We start from the raw sequence: 21719 nt of genomic DNA, 5'->3' as shown, positions 1-21719 counted from the left end.
GCTTGATCCCAGGACCCTGGGATCATGACCTGAGCTGAAGGCAGACACTTAACTGCTTAACCGACTGAGCCCCCCAGGCGCCCCCGGTTATTCCTTCAGTGGAAACTGTAGCAGACTCACTGTTGTGATTCTGTCTCCAGTACTTGTTAGCTCTTGTGTGATCTCTGTAGGCCTGAATTTCCTCATCTTAAAAATGTGTCGTGTGTATGTGGAATGAGATGAATGCACAGGAAGTGCGTCCCACTCAGTAACAGGTGGCTTCTGCTGTTACCAAATCAGTGTCTTCTGCTTTTGCCAATGTTCGCAGAGAACTTCCTATGAGTGGTACATTCCTAAGGGGATCTTGAAGACCGGCTGGATGAATAAACATCTGAATCTGGTGCCGGCCCTGGTGGTTGTGTTCTATGAACTGGACTGGGATGAGCCCCAGTGGAAAGAAAAGCAGTCCGAGTGTGCTACCAGAGTGGAAATCGTCAGGTACAGTCTTCTCCATGTATCGGATGGACCACGGGAGGTTGTACAATTTCCCAACGTTTATTCAAGGCAGCCAAGTGCTGTTGAGACAGCAGCGCTCATTCGGGGATTGCCGACCTCCAGTGACACTTGTCTGGTTCCTGACAGGTAGCTTAACGTGAATGCTTAACTTCTACAATGCTAAGGTGTGTGAAGAAATGTAGAAGACACATTAGTCTGAATTTCCAAATGGTTTTTTTTCTTGCCTTTATAAATTGGGGGAGAAGTATAGTAATTTGCTATTTAGTCTCATAAGACGCTTGTTTTATCACCATTCCGGTTGCAAAATGATTCTTTTGGATGACCAGTCTGTAATGTATCACCATCAAGAAATAAGTTGCCTTATAACTTCTACATGAAATTATATATTTAAAGCAGATTTTTGTCAGGATTAGAAGCTTGATATGAGAGTATACTTTTAAAACTGAAATCACTGTAGCATACAAGTTTCTTTGTATGCAGGAAGATTTCCTCTAATCTTGGGGTTTTTAGTTGAAATTTTTCTTTCTTCAATTGAATCATCAAGCTTGTACTTTATGTAAAGTCTTTTTTTTTCTTTTAAAGATTTTATTCATCTATTAGCAGGAGCGGAGGTGGGGGGGACAGAGGGAGAGGGAGAAGCTGACTCCCCACAGAGCAGGGAGCCCAATGTGGGGCTCGATCACAAGACCCCGATATCATGACCTGAGCCGAAGGCAGGTGCTTAACTCACTCGGCCACCCAGGTGCCCCTATGTAGAGTCTTGAATACATTTTTTAAAAGTCAAAACAATTTAGGTATATTTAATTAATTTTATTATTTTTCCATTGCAGGCAAAGTTTGCAAGGGAGAAACACAAAAGTTGCAGTGGTTCTGATTCAGAAGAAAACTCCTTTGCCACCAGGTATCACAAGGTTAATTGATAATGAATTAATTGCTTTATACTTCTCATTCTTATTATCAGGAGGTATAGTTTTTGATGTTAAAATCTTTTATGCATTCAATTATAGGAAAGATGGTGTGTTCACTTTAAAAAGTACTAATAATGCATGAATAAGTGCCTATTGTAAAAAATAAAATGCTAAAATTAAAATATTAATAAAAATTAATATTAAAATATTCTTCCCCCCCCAGTTCCACTTACCTCACTATATAGGCATACATCAATTGACAAAACATTTCATCACTTGATTTTTTTTTTTTTTTTAATTTATTCATGAGAGACAGAGAGAGAGAGAGGCAGAGGGAGAAGCAGGCTCCCAAGGAGCAGGGAGCCCGATGCGGGGCTCGATCCCAGGACCCTGGGATCATGACCTGAGCCGAAGGCAGACGCTTAACTGACTGAGCCACCCAGGAGCCCCTCATCACTTGATTTTTTAAAAAAGAATGTTATTTACTTATCTGAAGTCAGTTTGAAATTCTTTCTGTGATTTTTTTTTCTTAATTTGCTATAGGACAAAGAGAAGTGCAATAGGATTTCTAGTTTCTTATAAGAAAATGTTTTAGCTTCAAATGCTTATTTCTCCTACATTCTAAGACTTTGAGAGGCCAAAATGTTTATTTCTCTTTTAAAACTAGTGGGATCCGAGTTTTAGAAACCACTTTCATGGATTATTGCTTCTGTTTTTAGTTACAGTTTTGAAACAGTTATGTGGCATATCTATTGGCATTACTTGGCCTGTCCATCTTGGCTCAGTAGAAAATTCCACAGGGTTTTCCTAACAGATATGTACTGTGGGACTTCTGAGAACTACACCCCCCCCCCCCCCCCCCCCAGACCTCTCAAGGATCCCAGGAGGCCTTCTGCTGACATGGTGAAAGGGGGTTTGGTTTTTCTTCCTAATTATATTGTTTAGATTTGGGGAACCATTCATTTAGAAAAATACATAAATCATTTCATTTCTCTCTTCACCTTTATGGGATTTGTCAACAGGAGAAGATGTTACTGCATCAGAAAGAGCCGCAGCTTTATGTAATGCCTGTGAACTCTCAGGAAAATCTTTGTTTGTACTGCCCCATACTGACCACCTGGTGGGTTATATTATAAGGTAAATAAAGATCTTAAACATTTTTTTTCTTTAGATTATTCAGAGGCATTAGAAAATTGGTTGCTTAGACTCATTTAATTAAAAAAAATACATGTTCATGGGAAAAAATGCAAAGGGTATAGAGGCTAGGAGGTGAAAACACAAGGCCCCCTTTTCAGCTCCTTAACCTTCTCCAGTCCCTTATTGGAACCACTATCAATAATTTCTTAAGTTTCTGTCCAAATATTTCTTTTAGTGTAAAAATAGATGTAATCATACAACACATGCTGAACTGCCACATAGCATTACCTCATTGACACCAAATATGTATCTAAGTCAACTTCCATTTTTAAAAAAAATATTTAACTGTTTTTCCATTGTATTTTTCAGTAAGCACCATATGTCCTTTCATGACCTGTTTGTCCTTTCATATGATAGTTTCTTCATTTCTGGCCTTCATTGCTTCATTTTCGATATGGTGATATATTATTTAAATAGTTTTTAAGAAGGGTCTGAGGCTGACCGTATCTTAAATATCTTTATAAAGCCCTTATATATGAAAGGCATCTGACTTGGGACACAACCATATCTCACAAAATATGTGACCACAGTCCCTTGTTTTCTAGCATTTAGTGTTGCAGAGAAGAAGTTTATTTTTTTTAAGATTTTATTTATTTATTCACTCATCCGAGAGAGAGTGAGAGCAGAGGAAGAGGGACAAGCAGACTCCATGCTGACTGTGGAGCCGGCCTTTGACCACCTCTTGAGGCCCTTGATTTTGTGCTGCATCATTTCCCTGTTCATGGTGTGGCTTCCTGTCAGTGTGCTTTCCTTCCAGCTCCCCTTTCTGGGCTCTCTGGCTCAACTTTTAAGGCTGAGTTCACATGCAGCCTTCTTTTTAGCCATTGTCCTCCATCCAGTCCCTGAATCCAGTGATTCTTAACTGTGGTGATTTGGGCCTCTAGGGAGCACTGGGTAATGCCGGAGACATTTATCATGGCCGCCACGGAGACTTCCTTCCCAATACTGGCATCTGGTGGGGAGAGTTCAGGGATGCTGCTCTCTATCCTTCCAGGCACAGGAAAGCCCCAGACAACAAAGAAACACCCGTGGGGTTGAGGTTGAGAAACCCTGCCTTAAGGTCCTCTTCAGCTAAGAGAAGCAGGAATTGTGGCTTCTGCCCTTCCTGGGAATAATGCCACATTTAAATAAGGAGTACAGTGTCAAAATGACTGATGTAAAAAGCAAGTGCTCTGGACCTGGGACCTCCAGACTCTGGATGTGAGCACCAGGGGTGAGACAGTCCACAAGAGATGAGGGAAGACAGTATTAGACCCTTTCTTCATATTTGCGTTTTATCTTAAGAGAGAGGGTAAAGCTGAATATCAGTAAATCTTCACATTCAGTGTCTGACCTGGGGGGGAATTAGCAGAGTTACTGGTGGCACCCTCACTCATTCGTGTGCTTTCAGAACATTTTGATGTATTTAGTTTACAGGCTACAAGACGTCAGTGATTTAGTTAATTTTTTTTAAGTGTCAAAGCAATAGAATGTGTATAAAACTTCTGTGTGTTGTGTTGAGTGATTGTGAGAATCTTTTGTGCTTTAGAGGTTCACTGATCATTTTGAGTCAAAATACTTTTAAAAGAATTGTCAAATTTGTGATGAGTTAAGGATTTTTCTTTTTTAAAAATCTGTGTTCCAAATCCCCAGACCTTTCTTCTTAGAGCAATAGACTATCAGTGTCGTGCTAACCAGCAGATTTTTTTTTTTTAGTATCGTATTTTGCCTTTCAAAACAAAGGTCACCCATTTATAAAACTTTATAGTTCAGCTTAGGTTAATATATTCTTTCAAACAGTGTATGGTTCAAAGTAGGAACGTAATTTTAATTATTTTCATGTTTTAACATTTTAAAAACTGTAGTTTTAAAAATAGAAAATCTTGGGGCACCTGGGTGGCTCAGTCGGGGGAGTGTCTATCTTCGGCTCAGGAGTCCTGGGATCGAGCCCCGTGTCGGGCTCCCTGCTCAGCAGGAGTCTGTTTCTCCCACTCCTTCTCCCTCTGCCCCCGCTCCTGTGCTCGCTCTCTGTCTCTCACTCTCTCAAATAAATAAATAAAATCTTAAAAAAAATAAAAATAGAAAATCTTACCTTAGGAAGTATATCAAATATTTAAAGTTTTTGGCTTATCCATTTTTTTTTAAGATTTTATTTATTTATTTCACAGAGAGAGACACAGTGAGAGAGGGAACACAAGCAGGGGGAGCGGGAGAGGGAGAAGCAGGCCTCCCGCCGAGCAGGGAGCCCAATGCGGGGCTCGATCCCAGGACTCTGGGATCATGACCTGAGCCGAAGGCAGACGCTTAACGACTGAGCCACCCAGGCGCCCCTCCATTTTTTTTCTTAGCATTTCCTTAGATATGTCTAAACTCTTTGAATATAGTTTCAAAATTCTGTTTTATTCTGAGGAGGAAAAACCTTGAAGTCCAGCCTTATCTAACTATGAATTTAGCTTTCTTTCATGCCCCAGGCAGATATTTGTAATACATACTTATTTTCACAAAAGGAGCTTTGAGTTGTCTATCTATCTGTGGTCAAATTTTCTTTGTTCCTATGTTATCTCAAAGTTAGGGAGTGAAGCAGGATTTGAATCCTATAAATGCTACTTTCCTCTCACTTGCCAGTATTTTTTTTTTTTAAAGATTTTATTTATTTCCTTGATAGAGAGAGAGCACAAGTGGTGGGGGGGCGGTGGGAGAGGGAGAAGCAGACTCCCTGCTGAGCAGGGAGCCAGACACGGGGCTCCATCCCAGGATCCTGGGATCATGACCTGAGCTGAAGGCAGATGCTTAACCATCTGAGTTACCCAGGCGCCCCTCATTTGCTAGTTTTTATTTTTGGTGCTTTTTCCATTAGCTTTCTTATCCTCTAACCTTAAATATTAATAGCACAAAAAATAGTCAAATTAAGTGAATACTGGAAATCTTTTTCTTTCATACTTCTTATAAAATGAAAGGGGTGGAAGTAATCTTAGAGAACACCTAATGTCTACAAATTACAAAAAAGTTATTTTTATTAGTTATTTCTTAGACTGTAAATAAATCAAAATGGTTTTTGGGGTCTTATCTAGTACATTTTTTATTTAGAAATTTAGTATATTTTGCTTTACTTTTTGTCTTTACCATGAAGTAAGCTAGACATCATCTCTGTCAGGATTTTACTTTCAGGTCTTACAAAGGTGATTCTTGAGAACAGTTTGGTTTAAAATAACTTTAGTGTTTGAATGTTGATTTTTTTTTTTTAAACAGATTAGAAAATGCCTTTTATGAACATGCACAGACTTATTACTACACTGAGATCAGAAGAGTGAAATCTCATAAAGAATTTTTGAATAAAACAACACACCAGGTAAATTATTTTTCCTAAAGAAGGAAATAATGGAAGCATTCTAAGAGCAGATTATTATCATTGGTTATTTTCAAAGAGATTATTAAATATCTGTAATGCTTTGATGTTTTTAATTGGCTTCTGTGCTTTTGAAGTTTTTTTTTTTAGCTTTTTAAAAACTAGTTTGTTTCTCTACTTTTTGCCCTTAAAGTTCTTATAGATTTTTTAGCTTCCTTAACAATGCTTGTTGGAATAATTCTTGGTCTTTAATTTTGAGTATTTTCCTTCGTACTTTGATGTCTCCTCTTAATGTTATCCTAATTTTTACATTTTAAGAGAATGTGTGTAATAATGATAACTTTTTTCTATTCTTTTTTTCAGCTTTTATTTGTTAGACATCAGTTCAAAATAGCTTTCTTCAGTGAATTGAAACAAGATACACAAAATGCTCTGAAGTAAGTTTTTAGCAGTTGTCAAACTAAATTTTTCTTACCTTTGTGTTAACAGTAACATATTAAAGGCAACTTCTGAATCTCAACCAAACTTTAATTTTAAAATGCTTATGTTGGTTAGACTCAGTCAGGTATGTAATATTTAATTTGTTTAGAGATGAATGGAATATAATATTTTTGAGATTTAAAAAAATTTTTCATTTTATTATCAGAAGTAAATTTCATAGTCATTAAGTTTTCTGGTTTAATTTAATTAAATTTCATGATCTAAAGAAACATATTAAAATTCTTCTCATCCTGTTGACTATTTGTGTATTCAGTGAAATTTTCGTATTGACTGATTTCCACAGTTAAGTGTATATTAAACATTATCTTGTCTAATGGTATGAATTTCTTAATCTGCATAGAGCATTTATTTAATTCAATTATGATTTTATTTTTAATTAAAAAAATTTGTTTAAGTTTATAATAGCGCTCAGCCTCATTTTTACTACGAAGGCTCTGCTTAGAAGCTTTGAAGAGTAGTTATATGTGTGTTGGCAGTGGTCACGCATTTTATTCCTTTGCTTTTACTTACGAGCATAATTTAATTAAACATTTTTTTCTAGCTTTCACTCAATTTTTTGAAGATTGACAGTGGCAGTAAAAGATAGAGATAAAAAAACAGCGGTCTATCCTAAAACTGAAGAGAGGCTAAGCGTACAGGGCAGAAAAATAAGAAAAAAAATAAAAATAAATCTGTTGTTCAGAGGAATATTGCAGAAACGTCTTCCTTTTTTGTTATCGTGGAGGTGGTGAACACCAGATTATGTTCTGTCAATCTCAGCGACTCCATATGATTATAACTGGCTTTAACGTAGTTCGTTCCTTACCCATGGTATTAGTTAAAAACCTTTACTTCTAGTTCTGCTCAAAAATAATTCTGGAAAGAAAAATTTTACCTGAGGAAGTTGGGAGCAAGGAGTTATCTTTGGAGGAGACTGAGATTTCCTCATTGCCTTCCCTCCTCAGGGTAGGCCTCCTTCTAGCAGGCTCTCCTTTCCCACCCCACTCCCCCGTCTCCAGCCCATGCCGGAGATCAGCAGTGTCCTCTGAACTTGCAGGGTTAGTGGACCTTAAAACCCGTTGACCTGTGCTCGGTCTTGATAGCACCTTCTTCGCTAATACAATTTCTGTTTGTTGGAGAAGCTCGTAATGGTGCTTTTAAAAAAGCTTTTTTTTTTTTTTTTTTAGACAGAATGCTAACTTTTTAACGTAATTCTGGACAATTGTCCACTTCCATTTTCAACTTATTTTCTGTCTGTTATCGGCAGATGTTAGCCACAGAACAATGTACGTGTGATGGTTCTGTTCTCAGTGAAACGTCATTGATTCCTCCCACATACTATTAATCAATAGATCATTTCTCAGGAAATCAGAGATCGAAGTGTGTAAGTTACTCCTGAGCTGTTGAGTGCTGAGAAATGTTGACTAAATATTGTCTCTTATTTCTAATAATTTGTTCTGGGGAATCTTTTCTTAAAATTAATAATTAACCATGTTCCACATGTTTATATTAGGAATTATAGGACCGCCTATAATCTTGTACATGAATTGCGAGCCCATGAAACTAATATTCTGGAAATAAAGACTATGGCAGGATTCATAAACTACAAGGTAATGGTTCTACTTCAAATAAAGGAAACTCGTCTTTAAATATTAGATTATCTTTTTGAAATTGAAAACCAAAGTTAGTTACTTGCTCTGAAAAATATTTGATTAATTATGGTCTCCTCTTTTATATCCCTTATTTCAAATAGCACCCTGGTTCTTAGCAGCCTACTTGTAATGCTTCGTTTTGAGTTCATGGGTCTCAGAGTTCTCTCTTAGAGCAGTTTTACTTTTGTAAAACTCCTTTAGGAGGGTCTTCTGTTTTTAAGTGGGAGCAGAAGAGTGAGAAGAAAGCTACTTGTGTTACTGAATTTTATAAGATGCAACAAATCGGAACTATGTAGGCTTCCTTGGTTTAATGGCACCATCAAGCAAAATGTGTAGCTGATCACCTGAGAGGAAACTTTCATACCTGTTAGTTAAGCATTTGAAGATGGTACATGGTAGAAATAGATGCCCCCCAGAAGGCAGGTGGGGCTTTTTGTTTTGCTTTTAATCTTTCCACACTCATCTTTTAAAGATGGCTGGCACTGGGATGGTGGCCTGAGGGCACATAGACACTGGGATTCACTGTGTAAATGTAAATAAGTACAACGTCTGTAGAGAATATTTTTGTGATGACTGTACACATTTAGAGTGGGTGTTCCCTTTGATCTGGCAATTCCATTTCAGGAAATTTATCTGATATATGTGCCAAGACTTGCAAATCATATACGTACGGATATTTATTGCATCTTGTAATAGGAGAGGATTGGAAACAACCCAGCAATAAGTGACTGGTTAATATAAAGTATAACCCCAGACAATGGAATATTCTACAACCATTAAGAATGAGACAGCTCTACTTACTGATATGGAATATTAGGTGAAAAAGTAAGGTACAAAACAGCATATTTAGTGTGATGCTCTTTGTTTAAAAAGTATAGTTGATCTATAAATGCACATACCCTTGTCCGTGCATAGACTGTGTCAGGGAACATGCTGGGAGCTGGTTGCCTCTGGAACAGGAAATTGGATGGCTGAGGGACAGGGATGGATGAGAGACTTAACTTTTCATGTATTCCTTGTACCTAAAATATAAAACTGGTGATAAGCATATGGATATAAATTTAGGCTTCGTTTCTTCTGTTTGTCCTTTTACTTACATATATATAGATGATTACTGTTTTGAGATAGCATTCCAGATAAAAAGTTTTCAAGAATGATATGGAGGCCACTATGCTGTAATGGTACAGAAAATCTTTAGCTTTCTGCCAATTCTAAAACAACGTGAATCTGTCCTGGAGGAAGTAGTATTTTATTTTCGTCCATCCTTATGTTCTTCGTTGGGTATAATTTTTTGTATTCTATTCTATACTTTGAATAAGCTTTTCTAAGGTATACAGTAGACTCAGTACAGATGTGGATAAATTTGTTTCCTTTATCCAGGGGATATAACTGCTGATTTTAGCATAGTAGAGAAAATCCATCCTATTACCAAGAATTTAAGAGAGGAAGTGTCATAGTCTTTTTAAAGTTAGTCTCACATTTTACATATTTTTAAATGAATATGCCTTTTGACTCTCTTTTCTTCTTTATTTTGGGGTTGATTTTACATTTTGCAGATCTGTAGGCTGTGTTTTCAGCACAACACCCCATTGGATGCAATTGCTCAGTTCCGAAAACACATTGACTTGTGTAAGAAAAAAATCGGAAGTGCAGAGTTGTCTTTTGAGCATGCTGCATGGATGTCTAAACAGTATGTTTTAAATTATACTTCCAGAATTTTTTTTCTTAAGTACTTGGGGTTTGGAGGAATGGAATTAGCATGGACTTTGGTTCTCAGTTGAGCTAAGCTTTTTGTCAGTAAGTAGGCTTTTAGAGATCTAGCTAGCATGGGGTGTGTTTCCAGCAATGCTAGATATTGATTCATAGAGTTCCTTAATGGAAATCACTTAATTCATGGTACCATCTCTTTTATTCAGCGTGTATTTACGGAGTTTCCTCCATGTGCCTAGGTACTGAGAATATAGCCAGGAATAAAACAAAATCCCTGCTGGCATGGTACTTGCTATTCAAGCCTGATGTTTAAAAATTCTAAAATGAAATTGTTTCCAGAAGCATGGATGTATTTGTCAGTACAGAAGAGTCGACTTCAGTGCAGAAGTTATCTGTAACCCGTGATTAGTGTGTGTAGTATTTACCAAGAAACCCAACAATTTACAGTTCATCAGTAGCATTATTTTAACACAGTCTGCTGAGGTTATGTTTCCAGGATGAATAATTATTAGAAGTAAGCTGCTTTTTCTTTCCTTTTTCTTTTTCATCCTTTTTTTATTTCTTGATTTTTTTTTTTTCCTTTAAGATTCCAGGCCTTTGGAGATTTATTTGATGAAGCTATTAAGTTAGGGTTGACAGCTATTCAGACTCAGAATCCTGGTTTCTATTACCAGCAGGCAGCGTACTATGCCCAGGAGCGGAAGCAGCTTGCAAAAACCCTCTGTAGCCATGAAGTAAGTTACCGACTCCAGTATTATCTGGTGCTTAGGAAATGTATTAATCTTCTCTCAAAAGAAGATCAGACTAATTAATGTTCATAATTTTTTTCCAAGCCTTTGAATAGAATCAGTTTTTATCTTCTATATTTTCAGGAGTTACGGTTATTTTCAGTTTTAGCCTGAGTTACTGCATTTCCACCTGTGGATTAAGCAGAAGTTTTTCTGTGAAGAACTGACTTATGATTGGCAATAAGACAAGGGCAAATTACTTTAAAATAAAAGTCACAGTTTAGTCTGAGCCATGCTGTTACTCCTGTTGATCACTGCCATAGGAGTTTGAAGGACTTTGGAGGAATATGCTTTCTTTTGACCCATCAGAGAGGATAACTTCAGACTTCTTTTTCTTCCTGGGGTTTTCCTCTGTGGAAAATTCTTAAGAATCTGTTCGAGGCATAATGTTAATTGCAGTTTCTTAACTTGACATTTCATTTTGCCTTCCTCGTGGGTGATTATAGTTAGATACCAGTTTCCCCATAAGCACCTTTAAAATTTAAAGAACGTGGAATGTAGATGTATAAATACATTTACATTTGTACAGTTCTATCAGTTTATTTTCCTTTAAAATCTGCAGTTTTCTTCTCTGAAGACAGGTGAACATTATCAACAGTGCAACTTGAAAAACGGTTCCAAAAACAGTTTGCATGTTAGTACTTAAAATGTTGGATTTTTTTTCCCTTAAATCATGATATAACTACACTGTTTTCTACCACGTTACTTGTGTATGATTTATAACTTCATTGCATGTTTTGTATTTAAAAATTAAGCATATTAAAATTTGAGCACAGTATTTTAAAAAGTGATTAAAACTATGTTTTATAAGAATATAAGGAAATGGGATTAATAAATATCCTTAGTTGGAGTGTAAAATAATATTTCTGTCAAATAATAATTTGAGAAGCCTCAAAATCATGCATATCTTTGGACGCAGAATTCTGTTTTCGGGAAGTCTCAGGCAGATAAGAGATCCTAAGGGAGAAGTACTAAGATTTACTTATGAAGTTCTTGGGGCAGACTTATTAATTGTAAAGTAAAAAACAAATAACACGATGAACAACATAGGGAATTTGTTAAAATGTGGGACAGTAGGCAGCCATGACAAATAATGTTTCAGAAGAATATTTAATGATGTGAAATTTACAGAATATATTTAAATGAAAAAAGCAGGTTGAAAAATTATTCCGATTGGCAACAAATATTTGCATAGAAAATCTGGAAGCCTAATGTATACACTGTTAATAGTGGTAATAGATTTATAGGTGATTTAAATTTTTGTCCTTTTCCTTTTGGATGTTTTCTGTATTTCTCAACAATGTACTTGCATTATATTTTGGTTTCAGAGGGAAAAAATTATGAGAAAGAAAAATAAAGCAGTGTAAATTTAAAAATTCTGGTGCCAAAAATATCCCTCCCCAACCAATACCAGGACTTAATACACAAGTGATAAAGAAGGAAAATAGTGTCTTCTTTTTAAAACTCCTTATCACATTATTTTCGTTTGCACAAAAAGCACTTACACATTTGGAATAAACATCAAACATAATTGTCAACATTTTTACTGGTTTATTATAGCAAAGATGAAAAGAAAATTAAGGCGTTAGTTACTATGAAATCATTTGTCAGAATCAGGTTGATTTATTCAATTTAATTTTTGTGAAACTGCCTAGGTATTAAATGGAACTTTTTTTCATGTTTGTGAAAATTTAATGTACGTTAAAATATTCACAACTTTGATATCTGGACATATGTTTAGTATGTGTATTTATGAAAATATTTTTATTCTGTCAAAATTTGAAGGTGAGTTGGTTTGTGATAGGTTCATAAACTCTTATTTAGGGCTATGTTTTATTTTACAGGCTTCTGTAACATACCCCAATCCTGATCCATTAGAAACACAAACAGGCGTTCTTGACTTTTATGGACAAAGATCATGGCGACAAGGAATACTAAGTAAATAATTTTTCCCTCCTCCCTTTTCTCTCCACCTCAGAAGGCACAGATTGCTATCACAGTTTTTCCATTGGCTACATAGGCTGTAACAAATTATGTTGAGGTAAAAATGTGTGTTTTTTAAACATCTTTTTATTTTTTAATTAATTAATTAATTTTAATTTTTTTTTTTTTTTAAAGATTTTATTTATTTGACAGAGAGAGAGACAGCCAGAGAGGGAACACAAGCTGGGGGAGTGGGAGAGGGAGAAGCAGGCTTCCCGCGGAGCAGGGAGCCTGATGTGGGGCTCGATCCCAGGACCCCGGGATCATGACCTGAGCCGAAGGCAGGCACTTAACGGCTGAACCACCCAGGCACCACTAAACATCTTTTTAAAGATTCCTCACTTCTTTAGTTTTTAGGATGTTTTATTTGTATCACTACATCTTAGAATAACTTGTAATTAAACATGAGTGTGATTAAAACATTTGGACATCTCTTGTCTTAAATGACACAATTAACCAACCACTTTGGTCTATTTAAATATTTTAATTCTGGTTAACTTTGACAATTTATTATGTTAGATCTTTTTTTTTTTTTTTTTTTAAAATTTTTTTTTTTTTATTTGAGAGAGAGAGAATGAGAGAGAGCACATGAGAGGGGGGAGGGTCAGAGGGAGAAGCAGACTCCCTGCCGAGCAGGGAGCCTGATGCGGGACTCGATCCAGGGACTCCAGGATCATGACCTGAGCCGAAGGCAGTTGCTTAACCAACTGAGCCACCCAGGCGCCCTATGTTAGATCTTTTAAAACAGTATTAACTTGTATCACCTTAGAAATTTCTCTACATCTTTTTTGGGTTTGATAAACACTTAATTTCAGCAATTTCTGTGACAGTCAAACCTTAATTGTTAAGAAATTATTTACTTTAATCTCCAGAAAGTGTATTCTATATTGAGAATGATGTTGGTATTATTCTTCAGGTGGTTGATGCCACTAGGCAAGAGAATGCTGAGTTCAATAATGTTCTCTTCAGAATAGAGATCACAGAGAAGTTGCCATGCCAATAAAACAGTCTCTTAGAATCTTTAAAATTCTAGAATGTTTAAGAATCTGAAATACATTATATTTAAGTAAAGGATTCAAGGAGTGTACACATCCAATGTTCATGTGAAGGATTTATGTTAAATGAGCTATCTAAAATGGGTTGCGTCTTATCTTACACAGGTTTTGATCTTTCTGATCCTGAAAAAGAGAAGGTGGGAATTCTTGCCATTCAGCTGAAGGAGAGAAGTGTTGTTCACTCTGTAAGTTTGTTGTTGTTTTTTTCCCCCAATAGAAACTATTTTTTGCAGTATTCAAGGAATACCTGAGATTATTTTTATTGGAATGTTTCACACTTTCTCTCATCTAACAGGAAATAATAATAACTCTTCTGAGCAATGCTGTTGCACAATTTAAGAAGTATAAATGTCCAAGAATGAAAAGTCATCTAAGTATGTATTCATAATATGCCACAGTTTCATGCAACTTTGAATAATTTAGAATTATGTACATAAGATCTTTTTCCCTTTACAGTGGTTCAAATGGGAGAGGAGTATTACTATGCAAAGGATTATACCAAAGCTTTGAAGTGAGTCCTGTTCCCCATTTATTTTTATAAGTAATCTGATTATCTTACAGCAAAATGAGAATAGAAATGTGTTTTGAAGGATTTATTATTTCCATACTTATTTCTATTTCTATGAAACTCCATTTCTGTGGTATTTTTTTCAAGTACTCTCTGCTGGTACAGTCGTTCTCAAAGTCTTAGGAAACCACGTTTAGCTAAACGTGAAATTACCTGTTAAACTATTTCAGTAAGTGTTTCTGACGTGTATATAAAATGAGTCAAGCATGTTATCTCCTCCAAGAAGTCTTCAGGGCCTTTCTTGTGAAGCTGTTTGAGCGTGTCTGATGACATCTTGCCTTCCGTCAGGTTGCTGGATTACGTGATGTGTGATTATCGGAGTGAAGGATGGTGGACCCTACTCACGTCCATATTGACTACAGCTCTGAAGTGCTCCTACCTCATGGCCCAATTAAAAGATTACATTACTTACTCCCTAGAACTCCTTGGAAGAGGTAACTTGTTCTTTCAGTAAAATTCCGAATCTTTAAAATTATGTAGCATCTTTTAGCTTCTTAAAACTGAAAGAATAATTCTCGAGTCTTTGACCGTAATTTCACCCTGTGTAGATTGGTTTGCCAAGTGAAGGGACTCATACTTCCATGGAACTTACTATAGTCGAGGTGTCATGATAGTTGAGAAGAACAAAATTCTTTTTCCTTCCTTTTTTTTTTTTTTTTTAATATGTCATGAAATGATTTTTCCCATCAAGTTCAAATGCGAGTATCTAGAGCATTGGGGCTCACGTAGGAAGCTGTGTTGTTGTACGTTGTCTGGAATTGTGCTTAGCCGTCTTAGAAGAGGTATTTATTCTGTAGTACTTTAATACCTTCCGTGGGGGTAGTCGCTTTACTGGCCGTCTTACAGTGACAGTTTTTTTCCTACTTCCTTCATGTTAGCTTCAACTCTGAAAGATGACCAGAAATCTCGGATCGAAAAGAACCTCATAAACGTTCTGATGGTAAGTCGGAGTTCTTTCTATAAAATGCACCCTGGGGATATCTAGACCTGCATCTGTGTATTTTTATTACTAGCTGAAGGAACTGTACTCTGTGTTGGTGCAGAATGAGAGTCCTGATCCGGAACCCGACTGTGATGTCTTAGCCGTGAAAACGGCTCAGAAGCTGTGGTCGGACCGAGTCTCCCTGGCCGGCAGCAATGTCTTCACGATAGGGGTGCAGGACTTCGTGCCATTCGGTGGGTAGCCAGCGCCTGTAGTGTTATTTCAGAGAAATCATCCTTTTTGCTACGAAATGAACAGACATGGAACCATAAATATAAAAGTCAAAGAAAGAATGTTCAAAATATGTCATCCTGCAGATGAAATTTTAGTTTTTTTTCTTTCTCCCCATTGACTTAGAAAGATTTTCAAAATTTTAAATCCTTAGCTTATGTATTAAAATTTATTTTGTTCGTTTGTAGTTTAAGTGTGATTTGAAATACATTTGAAAAGACTGTCTTTTAAAAAGCTTATTCTGTAATGCCTAGACAGGTATTTTGAAATAAGTTAAAAGTAAAATGATTTTTTTCCCTTTAAACTCCTATGTTAGTTACGTTTCAGGAGAAACTGTGTTTTTAGAATTAAAGGTGGTTTTGAAGTTACACTTCAGTTATAGTAGAAGTTACACTTCTTGAAATTTGTTTTGTTTTTTTTTTGAAAATGAGCTACATTTATGTGTGTTGAAATGCTTTAAGGGCAGAATTCAGTAAGACTATCCAGGGTAGATGTTTCCTTCCTGAAGAGTGAGTGTGGATCAGAGAATCATGGGTGTGTGTCTTGAGGATCCTGTAGTGTGTGACTCTCTTTGTTTCATTTCTAGTACAATGCAAAGCCAAGTTTCACGCCCCGAGTTTTCATGTTGATGTTCCTGTGCGGTTTGATATCTATCTGAAGGCTGACTGTCCACATCCCATTCGGTTTTCCAAGCTCTGTGTCAGCTTTAATAATCAGGTAACAGTACCTCTTATTGTGTTTTTACCATGTGTGTATCTTACTGTAGCTTGCATTAAATTAGATGAAATGAACTTAGTGAATTCTAGGTCTTAGTGGTTGCATAGTAACAAATGGACTTCGGTAAAGTCTATTTGAAAATAAGTGGATCAACTTCTGTACTAGCCATTCAAGTTTTACACTTTTCCCTCTCTGTTTTGTTTTTATTCCATCCTATGAAATGTAGGAACTTTTATTTTTTGTAATATATGACTTGAATTTCAGATGAGGTCTATCAAATATAATCTAATTTTCAGAATCATTTGTTTTACATTCTAACACTGGTATTAGTTTTTTTATGATAAAACTGTTAAATATTTGATGTTAAAGAAATTGAAGTGGAATAGATGGATATAAAATGAAAAGTGTGTGCCCTCCGATTTCATTACCTGGAAGTCATCACTATTAACTTCCTGAGCAGTAGAGACATTTTCTGTGTATGCACATAGAAGCAGCTTTTTCTTTCTGCAGAACTGGGATTATATACATCTGTACATTTCTTTAATGTATTAGAGTGTTGTCAAGTACTTGATTACATTCCAGATATTTCAGTTACAAGCTTATTTCAGAGATAATTATCTTCTGGTCACCCAGAAAGTATATTGAGTCGTTAACCAGCAAGCATTTAACCAGCAGGTATTCTTAGCATTGTGGTGAACCTCAAAGCATTTAGCATATGTCAGCCCCATTGAAATGGAAGCATTCTGGGGGCAGGGACCAGGACTGACCCACAAATTGCCCTAGTAGGTAGTGAGGACTAAGTTATATGATAGCTAGAAATACAGTTATAGTAGACATGCCAAAGAAAAGGGAGGAGGTTTCCAGGATAAAGAGGAAATGAAGATACTATAAAGCAATGAAAAAGGAGGAACATGTTTGGCAAGAGGAAATGCCCAACAGAAGCAGAAGTGTACATTCTGGGTTTGTGGGCAGCGGGGACCCCAGCCTCCCAAGAGCAGAGGGGCTGTGAGCCGGGCCAGGGGGACATGAGGCTGCGTGGCTTGAAGGAGCTTGAAGAGTTCAGCAGGGATCGGCTAGTAGGAGAAGTATTTGAAGATTTATTTATCCATTCATTTATTCATGTTCTATTTATTGGATGGTGGTAAAGAAAGAGCTTTACTTATCTTAATTGTTTTTTTCGTTTTTTTTTTTTTTTGACTCTTCACAACTGAGAAATAACCCTGGAATAGGATCGGTTCAATGAACCAGGGTCACCTGAAGATCAGTGTGTTTTATTCAACTTTGAACCATTACCCGATGATTCCTTCTGATTAGTTTGAAAGTTTTAAAGCAAGAGCATGATATTTAGAATTTAAGAAACTTTATTCCAGTGATGAAATAGAGTGAAAGAAATGCTCTTATGGAAACCAACCAGAGCCTCTTCATATGAACCCAAGTACTAAAGTGTGAGGATTTGCATTAGGATGGTAGTGGTGGCAATGGAAAGAAAGGGCTACAAGAGGCATTTACAAATAGAGAAGTCTGGATTGCTGAGTGTTGGTTGTAGAAGATAAAGAAGGGGGATAGGATGAATAAAGGACCGCCCTCCCTCCCCCCACCAATAACTACTTGTTTATTTTATAGTGTACCTACAACATGATGATTTGAAACATACATATATTGCAAAATGGTGATCACAGTAAGGTTCCTTAATATCCATCACCTCACATAATTACCTTTTTTTTGTGGTGGGAACATGTAGGATCTACTCTCTTAGCAACTTTTGAGTATATAATACAGTTTGATTAATTATAGTTGCATGCTGCACATTAGATCCCCAGAGCCTTTTTGTCTCATAACTGCAAGTTTGTGCCCTTGGCTCAGCATCTCCCATTTTCCCCACCCCTTGGCATCCACCATTTTACTGTTTCTATGGGTTATAGATTCCACATGTAAGTGAGATCACTCAGTAGTATGACAGGGGATTTTGTACGTGATGTTACTTCTTCTTGGATTGGTCGTCCCTCTTCTTACAATTCTTTCTCATGTTTTATGCCCTTAAAAGCCTCACTTCCTCAGGGACACCTTCCCTGCCTACCTCATCGATTTTCTTAGCCATAACCCACCATAGTACTTATCACAGCTGTGCTTTCACTTTTGTCTCTATGGTTTTTTGGTAAATTATTTTCTTTATTAAAATATAAGCTCTCCTAGGACAGATAATTTTTTTTTGCTCAACTATGAAATTTTTTTTGGAAATATTTTAAATCTGGAATTAGAGGATAAATAGATTCTTTTTTTACTTTTCTTATATCCTACTATCCCATTTCTTTCTCCCCTCTTTTCTTAACAACTTCTATAATTAAAAACTAATTTAAAATGTTAATATAAAATGTAAAGCAATTAGTTTTTAAAGTTAGATTATATTCTGCATATGTGTTATTTGAAATCCAAGATACAAATCATAAGAAAAAAAGTAGTACTTAGGTTTCAGAAGCATGGAATAGAAATGAAAATTAGAGGGAAAGTATTAAACTTAACTAGTAAGAATTTTCTGTGAAGATAATTCATTTGCTAGGATAGAAGGTGGCTCTTGGAAAGTCCTTGAATGGATGAGAATGGTGATTGCCTAGATGTACACAGGAAGGATGTCTCCCTTTATTCATCTGTAAGGAATGTGCCCTTCTGGGACGGTAGATGTACATCCAGTTTGGGACATGCTCAATTTGAGTGGTAGTGGAATTCTCCTCTAGACAGTTGTGGATATGAACTTTCAGCCCAGGAAATAGGACAGAATTAGTTTTTAATGTGGGAAATATTAGCATAGAGGTGCGGAATATATAGAAATGAATAAACTTTGCAATGAAATGAACATAAAGGGAAAACAACTGAAAGCCAAGGAATGAAGCCCGTGGAGCCTCTGAATTAAGGGGACAAGAAGAAGAAAAAAAGATCTTTGAGGGAAAAACAGGAAGTAGTCAGGAAGGATGATATTTTAGGGTCACAGAAGCCAAGTAAAAAGAAAGCCCTTTAAGAAAAGGGGATGATAGACAGTAGCGTCCAATGAAACAAAGAGTAAATCTTTGTTTCTCCCCAGGAAAGGGATGTGTAAATGTTTGCAGAAATCAGCTTGTACACGGTGAACTGTCTTTACCTTGTGGTAGCTCGGAGAGGATGAGCTTCCATTGGGCATAAGGTACTTCTCATTAATCACCCTTCATGAGGCTTTAGTTTTTAAGCAGTTAAACTTACCTCACTCCAAATCATTTGGTGTTCAGTGTCAGCAAAGCATACGACATTTGATGTTTATAAACTGTGACCCTTGCTCTGACCTCTTTTACAGGAGTATAACCAGTTCTGTGTAATCGAAGAAGCAACCAAAGCAAGTGAAGTTTTAGAAAATTTGACTCAGGGAAAGATGTGCTTAGTTCCTGGTAAAACAAGGAAGTTTTTATTTAAATTTGTTGCAAAAACTGAAGACGTGGGAAAGAAAATTGAGGTTAGTTATGAAATTTGTTTAAAACATACTTTAAGTGACAAAAGTATATGTGTATGTCAGAAAAAATTTCAAATAGTACACAAGTTTGTTGAGTAAAAAATGAACATCGTCCACTTGGACTTCCCAAGGGCAGTCATTCATGGTTTGGTGGGTTTTCTTTTATTGAGACTAATCTATACATAATATTCTATCGTTGATTTTTTTCACTTACCAGTGGATATTAGGCATCATTTCCTGTTAGTGCATAAGACCAACCTCATTTTTGATGGCTACATAATCAGTTAAAGACTTCTAAACAAAATATATATATTAAGTACTGTGGCAATTATATTTTGTATAATATGACATAATTCAGGCTAGAGAGCTATATCATTTTGATGTTTAAACATTTCTGATTGCATTTTTTTAAAGAAAAAAAATGAAGACATATATATTTTAAAGGATTCATTTAATATTCATAATTAAAATCCCTTTTAGAAATATATGATGAAAATATTATTTTTATTGAGCATAAACTCTGAACCAAACTACATGGGTTTAAATTCCGCCTCTCCAGCTTACTAGCGTGTGCCCCTGGCCAGTTACTTGACCTCTTTGTATCTCAGTTTACTCATCTGTGAAGTGGGGATAATAATGGTACCTACCTCTTAGTGTTTCGTGAGGATTAAATCAGTTAGTTGATGTAAATTGCTTGGAATAGTGATTAATACATAGTAAGCTTTCATTAAGTGCTTGTTTTCTATGGCTTGAAAACCATGGTGATATTTGGCTGATCTAAACTTAGGACCATTTCTAAGATAGAAACTGAAGACTGTACTACCAGTATTCCCATAACACTTTCTGTGAACCTGTCCATTTTATTATTAACCAAAATCCAGAGTTTTTTGCTTATTCACTAAAAAAAAAAATTCTTTATGATTTTGACTAAATCCCTAATTACATATTTTATTTTTGCAAGGTACCTAAGGAAGCTTACCAGATGGAAATCATAATTAATAACACTATTTTGAGTACATTTGTTAATGGATTTAGTTGAAAGGGACATTTATTCAGTTAATAATATTATAGATGTCTTCGGGAGAAGTATGTTTGGAATTAGGAATTAGGTTATGAGTATGCTAATGGTCATCAAACCATTGATGTATTTCACTCAGCAACCACTAACTGAGCATCTGTTATGTCAGGTTCTTATCTCCGTTTAAAGGTGAACCTAGTCAGTGTCACAGCTAATAGATGACCAGGACAACTGTCCCAGCAGGTGTTCTGACCTCATCACCCTGTGGGTCTCTAGAGGAACTCGACAGACCAGCAGTCACTATGTCATTTGTCGTGAGGGGATGGTGGCAAGTATGAGGTGGCATTTCTGACAGCCCTCCATCTTTCAGATTACTTCGGTAGATCTGGTTCTGGGCCACGAGACGGGAAGATGTGTGGTTTTAAATTGGCAAGGAGGAGGAGGGGACGCCGCTTCCTCCCAAGAAGCCTTGCAGGCCTCGCGTTCTTTCAAAAGACGGCCTAAGCTCCCTGACAATGAACTTCACTGGGACAGCATAGTCATTCAGGCAAGCACAATGTACGTCCACCTCGCTAGGCAGATCGTGGAAGGCCACCTTGTTTCTTCTAAATACTTTGAATAACTTGTTTTCTTAAGAATCGGTTACTTGGCTAAGGTTTTTTTTTCCCCCAAAGGATCATCTCCAGAGTTCCAAACATTTCTGTGCATCTGCGACATGACCCTCCTGCCCTGACCAATGAAATGTATTGTTTGGTTGTGACCATTGAGTCCCACGAGAAGACCCGAATCAGAGACGTGAAGCTCACTGCTGGTTTAAAACCCGGTAAACATTCCTTTTTAAAAACTGGTCAGTGTTCATTCAACATAAAATAAATATCAGTGGTGTCAACTACAGGAAGTGTATTTAAAATATAGTTATGAAGTAGTTATGAAATGGTCTGTGCAGTATGAATTATTAGGATAAAGTTTGAATTCTCTGTATTTAAAACACCAATATTAACACTTTTAGGACAGGATGCCAATTTAACTCAGAAAACGCACGTGTCTCTTCATGGAACAGAACTGTGTGATGAATCCTACCCGGCTTTACTCACTGACATTCCTGTGGGAGACTTACATCCGGGGGAACAGGTGA

General features: G+C 36.4%; 1 protein-coding gene across 2 annotated transcripts in view; it reads left to right on the top strand.

Moving 5' to 3' along the window:
* Positions 1-21719, top strand: part of TRAPPC11 (trafficking protein particle complex 11) — a 47023-nt gene that overhangs the window by 4537 nt on the left and 20767 nt on the right. The window contains exons 3-22 of one of the 2 annotated variants that reach the window (XM_032413680.1): positions 308-477; positions 1326-1396; positions 2426-2540; positions 5829-5928; positions 6289-6362; positions 7919-8015; positions 9614-9747; positions 10354-10501; positions 12400-12493; positions 13699-13778; positions 13889-13967; positions 14050-14104; positions 14450-14595; positions 15040-15101; positions 15181-15337; positions 15961-16091; positions 19414-19569; positions 20955-21142; positions 21259-21407; positions 21594-21715. In XM_032413680.1, coding sequence (XP_032269571.1) covers positions 308-477; positions 1326-1396; positions 2426-2540; positions 5829-5928; positions 6289-6362; positions 7919-8015; positions 9614-9747; positions 10354-10501; positions 12400-12493; positions 13699-13778; positions 13889-13967; positions 14050-14104; positions 14450-14595; positions 15040-15101; positions 15181-15337; positions 15961-16091; positions 19414-19569; positions 20955-21142; positions 21259-21407; positions 21594-21715 — 2328 coding nt within the window. The remainder of the gene's footprint in view (positions 1-307; positions 478-1325; positions 1397-2425; positions 2541-5828; positions 5929-6288; positions 6363-7918; positions 8016-9613; positions 9748-10353; positions 10502-12399; positions 12494-13698; positions 13779-13888; positions 13968-14049; positions 14105-14449; positions 14596-15039; positions 15102-15180; positions 15338-15960; positions 16092-19413; positions 19570-20954; positions 21143-21258; positions 21408-21593; positions 21716-21719) is intronic. The other variant, XM_032413681.1, reaches the window with a different exon arrangement.

Source organism: Phoca vitulina, unplaced genomic scaffold (assembly GCF_004348235.1).
Source record: "Phoca vitulina isolate PV1807 unplaced genomic scaffold, GSC_HSeal_1.0 scaffold15, whole genome shotgun sequence".
Lineage (NCBI taxonomy): Eukaryota > Metazoa > Chordata > Mammalia > Carnivora > Phocidae > Phoca > Phoca vitulina.
The sequence above is the reverse complement of the archived record's forward strand: the minus strand, read 5'-3'. Positions and strand labels throughout refer to the sequence as shown.